The sequence below is a fragment of the Astyanax mexicanus genome, chromosome 21, assembly GCF_023375975.1.
Source record: "Astyanax mexicanus isolate ESR-SI-001 chromosome 21, AstMex3_surface, whole genome shotgun sequence".
Classification (NCBI taxonomy): domain Eukaryota; kingdom Metazoa; phylum Chordata; class Actinopteri; order Characiformes; family Acestrorhamphidae; genus Astyanax; species Astyanax mexicanus.
In genome coordinates this window covers 3,184,806-3,201,801 of record NC_064428.1, presented here as the reverse complement: position 1 = coordinate 3,201,801, position 16,996 = coordinate 3,184,806, and the positions used below count along the sequence as shown (strand labels likewise).

The 16,996-nt window shown below is 41.3% G+C and overlaps 1 protein-coding gene across 9 annotated transcripts in view; it reads right to left on the bottom strand.

Annotated features, from left to right (window-relative positions):
- The window catches only part of dmd (dystrophin), a 256,466-nt gene that overhangs the window by 209,664 nt on the left and 29,806 nt on the right, over window positions 1-16,996 (bottom strand). For all 9 annotated transcript variants that reach the window (XR_007428168.1, XM_022674758.2, XM_049469991.1 and 6 more), the window contains exons 11-21: window positions 16,441-16,622; window positions 14,682-14,832; window positions 14,406-14,525; window positions 13,835-13,936; window positions 9,425-9,526; window positions 8,991-9,170; window positions 7,903-8,069; window positions 6,122-6,245; window positions 4,928-5,015; window positions 3,716-3,957; window positions 245-425 (exon numbers count right to left, since the gene is read on the bottom strand). Coding sequence is in view for 8 of the 9 variants with exons in the window: in XM_022674758.2 (XP_022530479.2) it covers window positions 245-425; window positions 3,716-3,957; window positions 4,928-5,015; window positions 6,122-6,245; window positions 7,903-8,069; window positions 8,991-9,170; window positions 9,425-9,526; window positions 13,835-13,936; window positions 14,406-14,525; window positions 14,682-14,832; window positions 16,441-16,622 (1,639 nt within the window). In the remaining variant the exon portion in view is untranslated. The remainder of the gene's footprint in view (window positions 1-244; window positions 426-3,715; window positions 3,958-4,927; window positions 5,016-6,121; window positions 6,246-7,902; window positions 8,070-8,990; window positions 9,171-9,424; window positions 9,527-13,834; window positions 13,937-14,405; window positions 14,526-14,681; window positions 14,833-16,440; window positions 16,623-16,996) is intronic.

Here is a 16,996-nt window from a genome sequence, read left to right as displayed (position 1 = left end):
ACTATAAACAGACCCCTCTGAGCGCGTCTCAGCCAAGCCGACTTTACAGCCAACCATGTTCAACACAATGAGTACTGACCTACTGACTGTAGGTTGCTGGAAGGTGGAGCTAAACATTAAGAGTCCAAACAGGTAATGAGTTTAGGGGATATTACACTGTGTGAAAAGGGCTGAGACAGATCACACCCAGTGCATATTCTTCCTATGATCTATTGGCGGCGCCATGTAATCCAAAACTGCTTACCTAATACAAGCTGTTTTTCTCTTGCTTTTAAGTCTGCAAGAACTTTGTGGTAGTGCTCCTGTAATGCAGTTATATCAGCATCAAAGAGAACTGGCGTTTCCTCTTTCTCTTGCAGCTCTTGAAGCTGTTCATGTAGCTTCCCCACTTGTGGCTGAAGTGCAGACATGCGTGCTATCTCATCCTAGAAATTAATAAAAAAAAAATAATTATATAAGGTTTTGGAGATTTAAAAACAGTAAGAAAGTTAATCTAATAACACTAATGCAATCCAATACACAGTCTGTCTCTTCCATTTGGAAAAAATCATTTTTTTATAATTAATGACAGATACTGACAGTATATATTAGTCAAATAGTAATACAAATAAACAGCCTACAAGCAAATGAATCTTTAGCGTAAGATTTTAATGATCATATTTTATGATCACAAGAGTGAAAAGTTCACTCAAGACAAAACATTTATTCAGACTTGCAAACTCTGTTACCCTATGAATTCTTTTTAAAAAATATTTAAAAAATCACTAACTGACAAACATACAAAAAGACAATAAGTGCATAGACAAACTAAAGGAGTTCCTTTTGGGTACTTTTAAAACTATCTGAACTAACATGACCCCCGGAGCAACACCGCACCCTGCCAGCACAGGACACAAACAGCACTTCCACCACAGAACTTCAGAGGAGAACAACACAAGCGCATAAACAAAAGCAGATAATCAGAGAATTCAAACTTTGAAAACTTTTATAAAGAGATGGTTATTGTATTTTGTTACTGTATGTTGATTGGAGGGCCTGTGAGTTAATTTTAGTTAAAACTGCCTGTACTGTAAATTCTGATGGTATGAAAGGTGAGCACTTTTGGGGGGGGGGTTATGGGGGCATTCAAAAGCTCTTCAGCTTCCTAGGATGTCCCTTTTCACGTGATTTAAATGTTAAAAATTGTTTTATTTTGTCAATTGTTTAATTGTGTGAATAAATGAAAAGGTTGATGATGATGGCATTCATGACATTCAAGTGCCATTAGGCGAGGCTCCAAACCCCCAACTGTTCCATGGGCAATTAAGTGCCTTTAGAGTGGCTGTGCTCACTGTCTTTAGTCACTTGCTTTTGCGTGTGAGTGTGTGTACGTGTGTGTGTGTGTGTGTGTGTGTGTGTCTGTGTGTGTGTGTGTGTCTGTGTGTGTGTGTGTGTGTGTGTGTGTGTGTGTCTGTGTATGTGTGTGTGTGTGTGTGTGTGTAGAAAAATAGTGACTACAAAGGATTTGCCTCCAATTATTTAAATCTTGTCATATTCACAGTTTCAGTCAAATGTTTGCATACATTCATCAGGGATGTGAATGTTCCTGCAATGTGAACTTTAACGTGTACAGAGAGAACGCTGTTCCCAGAATCTGCACCTTCAGGCTTAACTCATGGTTGCAGCAGAACCACTGGAAATTATGGAGGCAGTTTAGCCGGCTGTTCAAGTGAAAGACAACCACTGCTATATGAGTAAAAGAGAAAAGACCTGGCAAAAAAGAACCTTATTACAAAGGTTTGTAATTGCTTTATTATAACACAGTTAGTTCGGACCCTGCAATGTGATTGGCTGAGAGGCTGTTATCAGCCGGTAATGTACTGTAACTGAAGCTCTCCATGTATTACTCCTCCACAAACAGGTAACCTAGCAACCATGCAGCGCTTACAAGCCAAACAGCACAGCTACAAACAGAGCAGCAACAGAATTATATAACTCGCAGAGTGTTTGTTACCAAAAAGATTGCATTTTCTCATCCTCTATGACTCAAAATCTTTCAATAAGCTATAAGCGAACTGTGGTATAATCGCAATAATACATTTGATATTCGAGCTATAATGTGTAATATTGGCACTGCTGTGCTGCAGTCATATGAAAATAAATGTATTCCTTTCAACTGCTGTAACCCTCACTGCCCACATATTACAAAGCACGCTTAGGTTGTCACGGATGTAAAACAATACAGCCACTAGAGGGCAGTTCAGATTCATATAAACTGAGTCATATGTTTCAGATAAAAACATGGTCACGGTGGAGGAGGTTGTTATAACTTACTTATGCTGTGTTTCATTTACCTCGAAAGCTAAGCCCAGCAGTGCCAATATTACACATTATAGCACACACTACCAGTGTATTATTGCTTAAATGGTGCCTTTCATTTGATATTGGAATCAAATTGGAATATTTCATCTAAAACACAATATTAGTATGTACTTTATTTGTAATTCTATATATGTGTGTGAAACACATTGAACTGTACAACTTCTACGTGTGAACAAATTTGGAAGAGCAAAATACTGCAGAAGGAATATCACACACAATGCTAACCTGAGATTAACAATGATATTATTGAGACATAAAAGTGAAACATATTTTTACTGGATTCACCATAAAACACTGGTGAATGTTTGTGAAACAAGTTTGTTCTTTTAGCAAACTGTCTTTCCTGAGAAATACTTTGAACTCCTGTAAAATTAGTTGAATGTTTAAATAAACTGGAATAAAACTTGGTTGTGGCTTAATTTCTAGCTCTAACTGTCGAGGTAAATGAAACACAGAATAAGAAGGTTATAACAACCTCCTCCACCGTGACCATGTTTTTATCTAAAACATACGACTCTGAACTGCCCTCTAGTGGATTTATTGCTTAGCATCCATTACAATCTAAAGCATGCATTGAAATATGTGGGCAGTGACGGTTTCAACAACTGGAAGGGATTCATTTATTTTCATAAATTTGGAGTTTAAATGAGACTAAACAAATTAAGCATTAAAAACACATCAAAAGTGACTGTGGAATTCGCAATGTTTTCTTCTCAAAGTCCGGACCTTAACCCTGTTCCAAATATGTGGACCATTCTCTTCTCATTCTGCCAAGAAGAGTGATCAAAAATGATAATATGTTCCGAACAAAAAAGTGGCAAAAATGTCTTGCTAATTTTATTTGAAATAATTTTATATAGTGATAACTTGTTGTTCCTAAATTAAAACTGCTAGAAACTTTTATTCTCATGATTCCTCACTTAACGAGAAAAATCAGCTTGCATCTACAAAAGAGCATTAGGTACCAGAGCAGCATTCATTAACATGGATATATGGTAAACAAAAATGTCCAATTCCAAGCTGGAGATTTTTTCTCAGGGGACAAAAGACTATACGAACAACTTAGAGGACCCATAAACATTGTCTAGCGACCTTCATATGGACAACGTCTTATGAACAGCAGACATCTTCCAGAGTCCAAAAACAGAAAAGACATTTTAAAAATGAAAGCACATGTGGAAGGTGTTCTGGAAGAGAGTTCAGGTTAACACATGCAGTGGGTAAAGGGCATTACCTTGAAAGACACAGGAATAGACAGACTTTGTCCTGCATATGGACACAGAACAGACAGACAATGAAAACACATCTAAAAAGGAACAAGACCCCACGCATGCAGGCAGACATTGGTGGTTACCCGGCAGCGTTCAAGTTGGATCCTCAGTGGCTCTGGCTCGCAGGCCGGGGGCTGCTGCACTTTCAGCCAGTTTTCTGAATTGGCTACAGCTTGCTCCAGTTCCTGGAAGAGATTGTAGAATGCCAGTACTTTGGTCTGGTAGGCCAGCCATGCCAGCCTCTCTGCCAGAAGAGCACAGAAATCAACCCACCGGGCACGCAACTGCTGTTCAGCTTGCTGAATGTCATCCGAATGCTGCCCATCTGGGAAGAAACAGGTCAAATCAATGTCACAGACACGGACACGGTATAGGTTAATTACTCAGTAGTACTGGAGAGCATGCGCACCACTCACAGCTAGTTATCAGAAAATGAGTTGCTATGTAAACAAGGCTGCTGTTCCTGTGCAAATGTGCAAACAATGGGAGTATTTATAATATAAAAACATAAAGTCAGTGCCAGCTGTCCAGCTTTACTGTCTTTACAGTTTGCCAACCACACACCATTTCAACAGGACTGAAGCAATATCCAGTAAAATTACAACTACAACATTTCAGTGCTGAAAATAATGCTGTGTGCTGCGTTATGCTCTGATACACCATGTGGCTTCTAGATCAGTCGTCAATTAGGTGTCTGCAAACCAACCAACCAGGGCAGAGGTCATGAAATTGTTCAAGAGCACACCATAAATAAAAAAAAATCTGCTTTTTTGTCTGATACTTAAACTGACCTGGCCATTTTTCACCCCAATCAAAGTTACAAAGGTTCATTTAAAGCACAAAATTAAAGCACAATAATTTCCTTATTGAATGAAATTTACTGATCTGTGAATGGTCTGTGCTCATATGTTGAAGGAGAATAACTACAGGTCAGACATATTAATATTTGTATATCATTTTAATCTCTCATTTATATAAAAGGTTAAAATATGCTTCATGGTGGTTTTGCATTACTGTTGGATTTTTTTCAGATTTATTTTCACTGCTTGTTTTGGAGAGTAAAGTAATTGGGTATATTTAGACTGTATCATCATGATATCACAGACCCTGGTTTCTATCATCACCGCAGTAACAACCCTGGGTTTTCCTGCAGTGCTTTATTTCATACCTGCACTGACTTTCACTTTTAATTACTTCTCTATCAGAATTCTGCAGAAATTGTGAAAATTATGTAATTTCCCTACAGAACTAAATCTACATGCTATTCCATAATAATCACAATAAAGTGCTTTTACCACTTGTGAGCTGATCTACTAGTGCCTGAGCCGAGCGCGTCGCTTCTTGCAACTTCCTGAATTTCTCTGGTCTTTCTTTATCAATTGCCTAAAGGATGATTGTAAGAGAGAGAAGTCATATTATTCATTACAGTAAAAACACAAAGTTCACTTGAGTTGAAACTAAAGTTTTATTTTATACTTCTAGACGCCAAAGTGGTTAGGTAGTGGATGAAAATCTCAAGTATCAAGACCTGAATACCAACAAGGTCATGTGTAGCTATAAAAGGATGAAAACTCTCAGCTTCAAAATAAAGACCTATTGGACCTATCTCCACATGCCAAACCAGAATTTTGTGCCCAAAAGTTGATCTGCAGCTTCCTCATATGTATGTTTTGGACCCCCAAAACTCCTTTTAGCCCTGAGAGACTCCCTTCATGTTTCTCATTTAAACCCAATTCCCAGTCGAGATTAAAATGAACTCTGTTTCAGATTAGGGGTAGGAATCACAGAGCATCTTACAATACAACATCATCCACTGCTAAATGCTTTCAGTACTTCTTTATTGTTAAGTGAGAGAAATCCAGTGGTTGGCGTGGTACAGCAGATTCCCGGTCTGTGTTGACTGGGTGGTTATGCTGTGCGACACCAATACCTGTTACGATGTAGTGTTAGTAATCCCACAGCCCACGTGAAAGAAAAGCACATTAAAAATAATACATACTAAATGTACTATTTTGGAACAGCAACTTAAGTATATTTCAACTGTAAAGAAACTATATTTAAACACAACATGAAAGCATTAGTTGTGCTTTTGAGAGCTTTGTTTGTATAACTTCTGCAAACGTCTGTAGATTTATGTATGTGCTAATGAGTGGATAGAGGGTTTCAGCCACTTGAGCTGCTCTTTCAGAGTTACCACTGACTCTCCTTCAACCCTCCCTCAATTCTACAGGATAAACGTGCCCTCATCTACAGGCCTGTCAGGGGCTTCCCTGGAGTCGTAATAAGTCTACCTGACATGGCATGGCGTCACATGTGACCTTGTTAGTATTCAGGTCTGGACACAGGCTACGCATCGTCATCCACTACCTTACCGTTCTGGAAGTCTTCCTGCATCATAGAACACAGTTACATGTATAACTGGTGTTTAATCATAGAAATGTAACTCCATTTACTTCATTTACTGCAGTGTGCATGTCCATTTATCTTACCAAGACTTTATCATAAAGGTCTGCCACGCTGCCCTCTTTGCGTGAAATTGAGAATTCTGGATTCTGCAAGATGGCCTCCGAGCGTGTCATAAAACTATGAATCTCAGTGAAGTCCACATCAAACCTGAAAACCACAAGTAGTAACTGAGCAGCTGAAACTATTTTTTATTCATAACTGTGCTGTAATTGACTGTACAGAGTTTTTTTTATATAGAACAGAAATATTAAACACAATGCTGCAAGCATTCCATTTGAGATTCCAGATGTTTTTTGCTGTATAATTTCTATTAAGAGCTAGAAACTACTATTAGTATAAACTATTTGTATGTAAACTGCAACAACACATCCAGATTCTTCAGTTACAGTGCTTACAGATCTAAACTTGCACTAATTGGATAAGATGACACCGGCATTCATGAAAAGGTTTAAAAAGGCGTCTCACGAACTCTCTGTCATACTAATTAGTCTAATTGTTCTCACCTGTTCAGCCCTGTATAAACACCCCTCATTTTCTGTGGCCAATATTGAATCTAGTTTTTAGCTCTTCTACTTGCATTTTCTCATCTTCTCTGCCTTTAATGTAGGACCTCTGCCTGTTTGTTTACTGACTACTGATTTAACTTCGCCCTTCTGTTTATGATAATGTTCTGGTTTGACCCTCGCCTGCTTTTGGACCTTGCTCTCCGCCTTGCTCATGGTTCGTGTTGTTTATCCTCTGTGTTTGACCTTCTGCTTCAGTCACTCTGCTGTGTTGTTTGTTTATGCTGCCTTGTTGTTGTTTGCTACACCTGTGTTTTGTGTTCCCTGTAATACTGTTACCATCTTCAATAAATCCTCTGATTCTAATCCGCGTTTGTCTCACCTGTGTCCGGCATTCGTGAGAAATTATAGTCTACTGTCTGTAAATGGCAATAAATAACTTATTAGATCAATCAATCAACTTTTAGTCTCCATTTAAACTCCAACTCAATTCATACTATTCCATTTTTCTTAACCGACCTAAACTACATCTGGTACCATCTGACCTGATATATGCTAAACATGATATGTTTTAATATTAATCCACATTCTACAACAATTTCCTTAACTACAGCATACAGCAAGTGAAGGTTAAAAACACATCAGTACTGACCTTTGTGCATCATGAGGTTGTGTTATTTTTTAAACTATTTATAGCAACAAGTTTAAGCTCTTATTTCATAGAAAGAGATGTCTTCAGCACATAGCTAACTGTTTATAGGACTGAGTGTCACCACTGATGTACAGGACTCATTTGATTTTGATTCACAAGGTCCCAATTTGATTTGATTTCTGAATTTGAATTTTTTCTGAAAAAATATTTAGACCGATTTTCTTTTACTCTGAATGTAACTGATGCTGCAATTTAACATGGAAAGGAACATTTCAGGGATGTTTTTGTGATTATGGATAACAGGTTTGTTAAATACAAGTGAGATATAAATTTACTAAAAAAGAAGACACATCTTGTTTAACTAGTCTAGCGGGCTTTAATACTGAGTGAGAAAGAAAACATTTTCTTCTTTAAAACTACAGCATGTTTTGGAACAGTTGGTCTGAAAGCTGTGGCTGCAGGGGGCTCCCTGGCTCTGCTGTGTAAATGACACACAGGAAAAATACGCTAACTTTAAAGATTGTTCTCGAGTTTGTATGAACTGATATTGGGTAACTTGAATAAATTGATTTTTTAAACCCACCCCTATTTGTTTATAAAAAGTATTATATGCATGAAACTCAGGATAAAAAGAAAGATAAAAGTTCACCTTTTGCGAAGCTCTGAGTCAACAACAATCTGGCGCTTCTTCTGTGGAGGAGGGGTTGCCAGACCCTCCTTAGCATGCTTCAGTATCTTTTTCTGCTGAGTGGTGACTCTAGTTTCCACAGTTGTCTGCAGAACTTCAGATTGAGATGTAGTTACAGTGGTTGAAAACTGTGAAAGACAGCAGTTACTGATGTGTTAAAAGTCACACATACTGTTTAAATGTATAACAGAAAAATGGTAAATACACACATTTCGTACACACAGAACACGTGTACTATTTATCTTTATCGCGATAAATTACAACAACGTAATAAAATACTTTTCTGGGCATCGTGGTTCTGTGCACTAGCCAAAGACACAGTCAAATACACTGAGTCTCATAAATGAAGTCACCTTCAGATTGCAATGCTATTCGTAAGGAAGCCAAGGGTTCGCAGAAACAACAAACTATTAAACATTTTGAACAACATGGCCAATTTACGATCATATTAATTGGACTAAATCTAGAGAAGTTGTTTGTAACAAATATGTAAGGTTTTTGTAGAGGTTCATAATGGTGTCTTGTTTTTTTATTTTTTAAGCAGATCCTGCAGATTTTGCAGTAGGGGTGGATAATTTGGCCATGACACACATTTTCACATTATATTGACATAATATCTGCGTGTCCAAGGTCGATATAGTGCACCAGAATGTGGGCTCAGAGCAGGTAGGGCCACTGGTTGCAGAACATGATATAATGTTGGCTAGGTGATCTAGCCTCGTATAATACTGGACTTCTGATGCCCAACAGCAACCACTGACCACAGTGCCTCTAGACACAGTTTCACTGGTTGCCTCCATAACGATTTTGTTACCCATCAAGTTTCATTCCTAATGTTTGATTCCCTCTGGGCACGACTGATATTTTGACAATGAGTGTAATTAGCATAAAGCAGTTTTTACTGTTGTAAGTTTTTGAAAGAGGTTTTAAATTGTTTATGATTTTAAAAACAAAAATAAAACATATAATTAATGTCTCATGAACATTTCCTAAAGCACACCACAATGCCCCTGACTGTAATTTACTGAATGCATTTCTAAATACATCACCTTGGTACTGGTGAGATTGAGTGACTGCACCAGTTTGTCCCACCGCTGAGCAAACCTTTCCAATCTCGCTTCAAGTTTTCCTGCTGCCTCTTTATTTTTGATGTTGGTTAACAGATCTTGAACAAGGGAGCAAAGCTTATCCATGGTCTGCCTCTTCAGCTCCAGATCTGCTTTCAGAATCTGCACAACACAACTCAACTTTTCATCATCATGATTCTACTCATAATGCTGCTACACTCCACTCTTAAATATTCAGTAAACATCAGCGTACATCTGATTCTCCCAGCAACCACGAGTTCATTTCACTGATTCTATTTTAGACTAAATTTGAATTATTCAAAATTTATTTATCAAAATATCAAAAAAATGCTCAGACAGCACTAAATTCTACCTGCTGTGCAGATTTAATTTTATCTGTACGCAGCGGCACTTACAGCCAGCTTTCTGAGGTTAGCGGCCACATCACTGGAGTCGGTGCTGCTTTGGATGGAAATAAGTAATTGTTCCTTCTGTGTCAACCAGGCATCAAACAGAATCTGAAAAAAACACATCAGATTAACATCACCTCAACACACTGCACCTCAACACCTCAACACACTGCACCTCAACACCTCAACACCTCAACACACTGCACCTCAACACCTCAACACCTCAACACACTGCACCTCAACACACTGCACCTCAACACACTGCACCTCAACACACTGCACCTCAACACCTCAACACACTGCACCTCAACACACTGCACCTCAACACCTCAACACACTGCACCTCAACACCTCAACACCTCAACACACTGCACCTCAACACACTGCACCTCAACACACTGCACCTCAACACCTCAACACCTCAACACACTGCACCTCAACACCTCAACACCTCAACACACTGCACCTCAACACACTGCACCTCAACACCTCAACACACTGCACCTCAACACCTCAACACACTGCACCTCAACACCTCAACACCTCAACACACTGCACCTCAACACCTCAACACCTCAACACACTGCACCTCAACACACTGCACCTCAACACCTCAACACACTGCACCTCAACACCTCAACACACTGCACCTCAACACCTCAACACCTCAACACACTGCACCTCAACACACTGCACCTCAACACACTGCACCTCAACACCTCAACACCTCAACACACTGCACCTCAACACCTCAACACACTGCACCTCAACACACTGCACCTCAACACCTCAACACACTGCACCTCAACACACTGCACCTCAACACCTCAACATCTCAACACACTGCACCTCAACACCTCAACACACTGCACCTCAACACCTCAACACACTGCACCTCAACACACTGCACCTCAACACCTCAACACCTCAACACCTCAACACACTGCACCTCAACACCTCAACACACTGCACCTCAACACCTCAACACCTCAACACACTGCACCTCAACACCTCAACACACTGCACCTCAACACCTCAACACCTCAACACACTGCACCTCAACACACTGCACCTCAACACCTCAACACACTGCACCTCAACACCTCAACACACTGCACCTCAACACCTCAACACACTGCACCTCAACACCTCAACACCTCAACATACTGCACCTCAACACCTCAACACCTCAACACACTGCACCTCAACACACTGCACCTCAACACCTCAACACCTCAACACACTGCACCTCAACACACTGCACCTCAACACCTCAACACCTCAACACACTGCACCTCAACACCTCAACACCTCAACACACTGCACCTCAACACACTGCACCTCAACACCTCAACACCTCAACACACTGCACCTCAACACCTCAACACACTGCACCTCAACACCTCAACACACTGCACCTCAACACACTGCACCTCAACACCTCAACACACTGCACCTCAACACACTGCACCTCAACACCTCAACACACTGCACCTCAACACCTCAACACACTGCACCTCAACACACTGCACCTCAACACCTCAACACACTGCACCTCAACACACTGCACCTCAACACCTCAACACACTGCACCAAAACACCTCAACACCTCAACACACTGCACCTCAACACACTGCACCTCAACACCTCAACACACTGCACCTCAACACCTCGACACACTGCACCTCAACACCTCAACACCTCAACACACTGCACCTCAACACCTCAACACACTGCACCTCAACACCACAACACCTCAACACACTGCACCTCAACACCTCAACACACTGCACCTCAACACCACAACACCTCAACACACTGCACCTCAACACCTCAACACACTGCACCTCAACACACTGCACCTCAACACACTGCACCTCAACACACTGCACCTCAACACCTCAACACACTGCACCTCAACACCTCAACACACTGCACCTCAACACACTGCACCTCAACACCTCAACACACTGCACCTCAACACCTCAACACACTGCACCTCAACACACTGCACCTCAACACCTCAACACACTGCACCTCAACACACTGCACCTCAACACCTCAACACACTGCACCTCAACACACTGCACCTCAACACCTCAACACCTCAACACACTGCATCTCAACACCTCGACACACTGCACCTCAACACCTCAACACACTGCACCTCAACACCTCAACACACTGCACCTCAACACCTCAACACACTGCACCTCAACACCTCAACACACTGCACCTCAACGCCTTAACACACTGCACCTCAACACCTCAACACACTGCACCTCAACACACTGCACCTCAACACACTGCACCTCAACACCTCGACACACAGCACCTCAACACCTCAACACACTGCACCTCAACACCTCAACACTGCATCTCAACACACTGCACCTCAACACCTCAACACACTGCACCTCAACACACTGTACCTCAACACCTCAACACACTGCACCTCAACACCTCAACAAACTGCACCTCAACACCTCAACACCTCAACACACTGCACCTCAACACCTCAACACACTGCACCTCAACACCTCAACACCTCAACACACTGCACCTCAACATCTCAACACACTGCACCTCAACACCTCAACACTGCACCTCAACACACTGCACCTCAACACACTGCACCTCAACACACTGCACCTCAACACCTCAACACACTGCACCTCAACACACTGCACCTCAACACCTCAACACACTGCACCTCAACACCTCAACACACTGCACCTCAACACCTCAACACACTGCACCTCAACACACTGCACCTCAACACCTCAACACACTGCACCTCAACACCTCAACACACTGCACCTCAACACCTCAACAAACTGCACCTCAACACACTGCACCTCAACACACTGCACCTCAACACCTCAACACACTGCACCTCAACACCTCAACACACTGCACCTCAACACCTCAACACACTGCACCTCAACACACTGCACCTCAACACCTCAACACACTGCACCTCAACACACTGCACCTCAACACACTGCACCTCAACACACTGCACCTCAACACCTCAACACACTGCACCTCAACACCTCAACACACTGCACCTCAACACACTGCACCTCAACACCTCAACACACTGCACCTCAACACCTCAACACACTGCACCTCAACACACTGCACCTCAACACCTCAACACATTGCACCTCAACACACTGCACCTCAACACCTCAACACACTGCACCTCAACACCTCAACACACTGCACCTCAACACACTGCACCTCAACACCTCAACACACTGCACCTCAACACCTCAACATCTCAACACACTGCACCTCAACACACTGCACCTCAACACCTCAACACCTCAACACCTCAACACACTGCACCTCAACACACTGCACCTCAACACCTCAACACACTGCACCTCAACACCTCAACACCTCAACACACTGCACCTCAACACCTCAACACCTCAACACACTGCACCTCAACACCTCAACACACTGCACCTCAACACACTGCACCTCAACACCTCAACACACTGCACCTCAACACCTCAACACACTGCACCTCAACACACTGCACCTCAACACCTCAACACACTGCACCTCAACACCTCAACACACTGCACCTCAACACCTTAACACACTGCACCTCAACACCTCAACACACTGCACCTCAACACACTGCACCTCAACACACTGCACCTCAACACCTCAACACACTGCACCTCAACACCTCAACACACTGCACCTCAACACCTTAACACACTGCACCTCAACACCTCAACACACTGCACCTCAACACACTGCACCTCAACACCTTAACACACTGCACCTCAACACCTCAACACACTGCACCTCAACACACTGCACCTCAACACACTGCACCTCAACACCTCAACACACTGCACCTCAACACCTTAACACACTGCACCTCAACACCTCAACACACTGCACCTCAACACACTGCACCTCAACACCTCAACACACTGCACCTCAACACCTCAACACACTGCACCTCAACACACTGCACCTCAACACACTGCACCTCAACACCTTAACACACTGCACCTCAACACCTCAACACACTGCACCTCAACACACTGCACCTCAACACACTGCACCTCAACACACTGCACCTCAACACCTCAACACCTCAACACACTGCACCTCAACACACTGCACCTCAACACACTGCACCTCAACACCTTAACACACTGCACCTCAACACCTCAACACACTGCACCTCAACACACTGCACCTCAACACACTGCACCTCAACACCTCGACACACAGCACCTCAACACACTGCACCTCAACACCTCGACACACAGCACCTCAACACCTCAACACACTGCACCTCAACACCTCAACACACTGCACCTCAACACCTCAACACCTCAACACAGGTTACAGAAAGGTCTGTAATATACTTGTCTTTAGTACCTGCTCCTCAGTAAAATTTTGCCAACTCAGCAGAATCTTCTGAAGAAGAAGCCAGCGCTCCTCTGTCCACTTGCAGATTGCTGCCCATCGCTCTCCCAGGTTCTGTTGGATAAACACACAGGAAATAAAAGAAATGGGAAAAGTGAATTTCTTGGTTGATGATGCTGTTAACTTTATTTTTTAATCTGTGCATTCCTCTAGCCATGTGCTTCTAAACTACTATAATCACACTGTTAAAGTTCAAAGCTAACAACCAGCTAACAAACAGTTAAACAGTTTCTGTGGAGTTAAGTGCTTTTATTAGCTAAGTTTTCTTATTGACAGACATTAATAAGTATTAAAAGCTGGAGCTCATATTATAATGTAGCTGGTCTTCTTCGTGTTGTTTGTGTTTTTCACTGGCTTTTATAAACCAGTACTTGGTTGTATTTTATAACTGGCCCATAAGCTTACATATCAGTATTAACATGTTCTCTCAAGCTATAACACGTGGTTCAATCGTGAATAGAGCTAATCGTTACAACTACTCATACAGGGCAAGACTTTTTTGAACTGAAAAATGAGTTTTTACCTGTAGTTTCTCCTCCAGTGCAGCAGTGGCACTATCTCCACTGCTCTCATCCACCACTACCACCATGTGTGTCAGAGAGTTCACTCGTACCTGCTCCATCTCCAGATCCTCTTGCAACAACTTTATACATAGCCAATAATTAACAATAAAGACAATCAGATTTTTATTGACTTTAAAATCCTGTGATAAGTCATAAGGTACATATTTGTGGTTACAAATGAAAATGTTATGGTTTTCTTTCATCTCTGCTAAAAAGATAGGAAAAAGATGACATACTTTGTGCTCTTCTATTTGGTGTTTCACGTCCTCTATTTCAGGACCTAACGGCTGCGCTCCCATACGTTTAATTCGAGCTTCAGTTACATCCAACCAGGACGTAAGCTGCTTCAGCTGCTGGTGCTGCAAGTCCATTAAAACTTCATGAAGCCTTGAAATAATCAAAAATATATTTATGTTTATTTGAAATATTTACAATGCACAAATAAATCACAAGGCATACATTCTGATGTAGGCTTATATTAACACATCTATTTAAGAGTAAATTGTCAAAAAAAAGATTGAGTACCATATTTTACGTGTTAGCGCACCATAATTAAAAGTGCTCACATAAGTAAACAACAATCGAGTCAATCAAGTGCTGGATGTTAATCTCGATAAGATTTCTCTCCTGAAAACTGTTTAGCAGAGCTAGCCACGGTTATCAGTGCTTAGCACTAGTAGGCGAGGAGGTTTAAGCTGAGAAGCAGGAATATACAGAAGTGGCGCGGGAAAGAGCGACAACTTACAAGGAAAAAGGTCAATAATGTGGGAGCATGTGTTACACTGCATTATATTAGGTGTCCACCATGCGTCTCCAAAGTGTTCAAAATCTCCAAGACTGTCTGTGTGCAACAGGGGCTTCACAGTGCACATGCACCTCCAAGTCCCAGAAATGCACTCTCACATTATATCACATTAGCCAAGTAGCTAACTACTTATTAAATGTAAATGTATCAACGTTTCAGGTAGATTGTTTTAGCTTCTGTGAGTAGCTAGCTAGCTAGCATTAAGCACATTTTATTGCTAAATTGCGACATGTCAGTTATAACAGTAGCACGCACGTGAAACGCATGTGAAAAACACATGTATCGATGTTTTTACGTCAAATCGATGCATCGTATGGTTCATAGTTGTATCGATTTATTGATACAGATCGATGTATTTGTACAGCACTACTCATTTAAAGCATTTATTTACAAAACATTAGAAATGGCTGAAATAACAAAAAAGATGCAGAGCTTTCAGACCTCAAATAATGCAAAGAAAACAAGTTCATATTCATAAAGTTTTAAGAGTTCAGAAATAATCAATATTTGGTGGAATAATCCTGGTTTTTAATCACAGTTTTTAATTTCATGCATCTTGGCATCATGTTCTCCTCCACCAGTCTTACACACTGCTTTTGGATAACTTTATGCTGCTTTACTCCTGGTGCAAAAATTCAAGCAGTTCAGTTTGGTGGTTTGATGGTTTGTGATCATCCATCTTCCTCTTGATTATATTCCAGAGATATTCAATTTGGTAAAATCAAAGAAACTTAATTTAAGAAATAAGTTTTAGGTGTTCCCTTTTTTTTCCAGAGCCAGATGACCGCCAGAGTGGTTAGACAGTAAATGGAATTCCCATCCCATCCAACAGTTTTTGGTTAACAGAACATTTTCAGAATGTTACAATTATTGTTTTTAGTTTGTTCAATCTGTCAAGTTTTCTGTTGTTATTTAATATTTTTAAACGTCCTCGTCACGTCGTAGTTTTGAGAATGTTATGTTTCTGTAATGTTATTATTGTCTAGCTGACCCAAAGCCTCAAAGTTGGAGACCCCCAGATTTGGATGCTATACTCACCCTTCTAGTTAAGAAAAAAAAGTGCTTTGGTTGCAATACATCAGCTCACAGACGCCTGCACTGACTGACATCAAATTGGGGTGGCGCGGCGAGAGGGCAAAGTCAATTAAAAATGATTGGCTAGGTTTTGTTGTATTTAAAATCTGTATTACCTGCTTTGTCGTTCCATACTGGCCACACGGAGATGTTCCCAGCGAGAGTTTAGAAGGTTCATCTGTTCCCGGATTTCACTCTCCTCTTCCTCGGACAGCTGACCCTCGGCCAGCAGGATGCTCCCTGCCTTCAGTACTCTACCCACACTGCTCTGATGAGAGGTTAACTCAACCATGTAGCCCTAAAAGCACACACACACACACACACACACACACACACAATATTATCATTTCTATACTCTACATTTTAAAATAACAAACAAAACCTGTGAAGCCCCATTATATATTTTTTATTACAAGATGCTATCCCATTCCATTTCAATCAACCCAAGCTTGATCTAAGAGATGCTAATAATTTATGTTAGCATTATTCTTCAGTATATCAGGGTTTTATTATTGATACTTCATTGACTGCCAGTCAAAATTTACACAGATTACAAACCTGAATGTTGTTCCTCTCTAGTTATGAACCATTATGCCTACTTGAGTCACACAAGCTACCAGACACCCGAAATTTTAAGCTAGAAGTAGGATTTGTTTCCCACGATTAATTAAA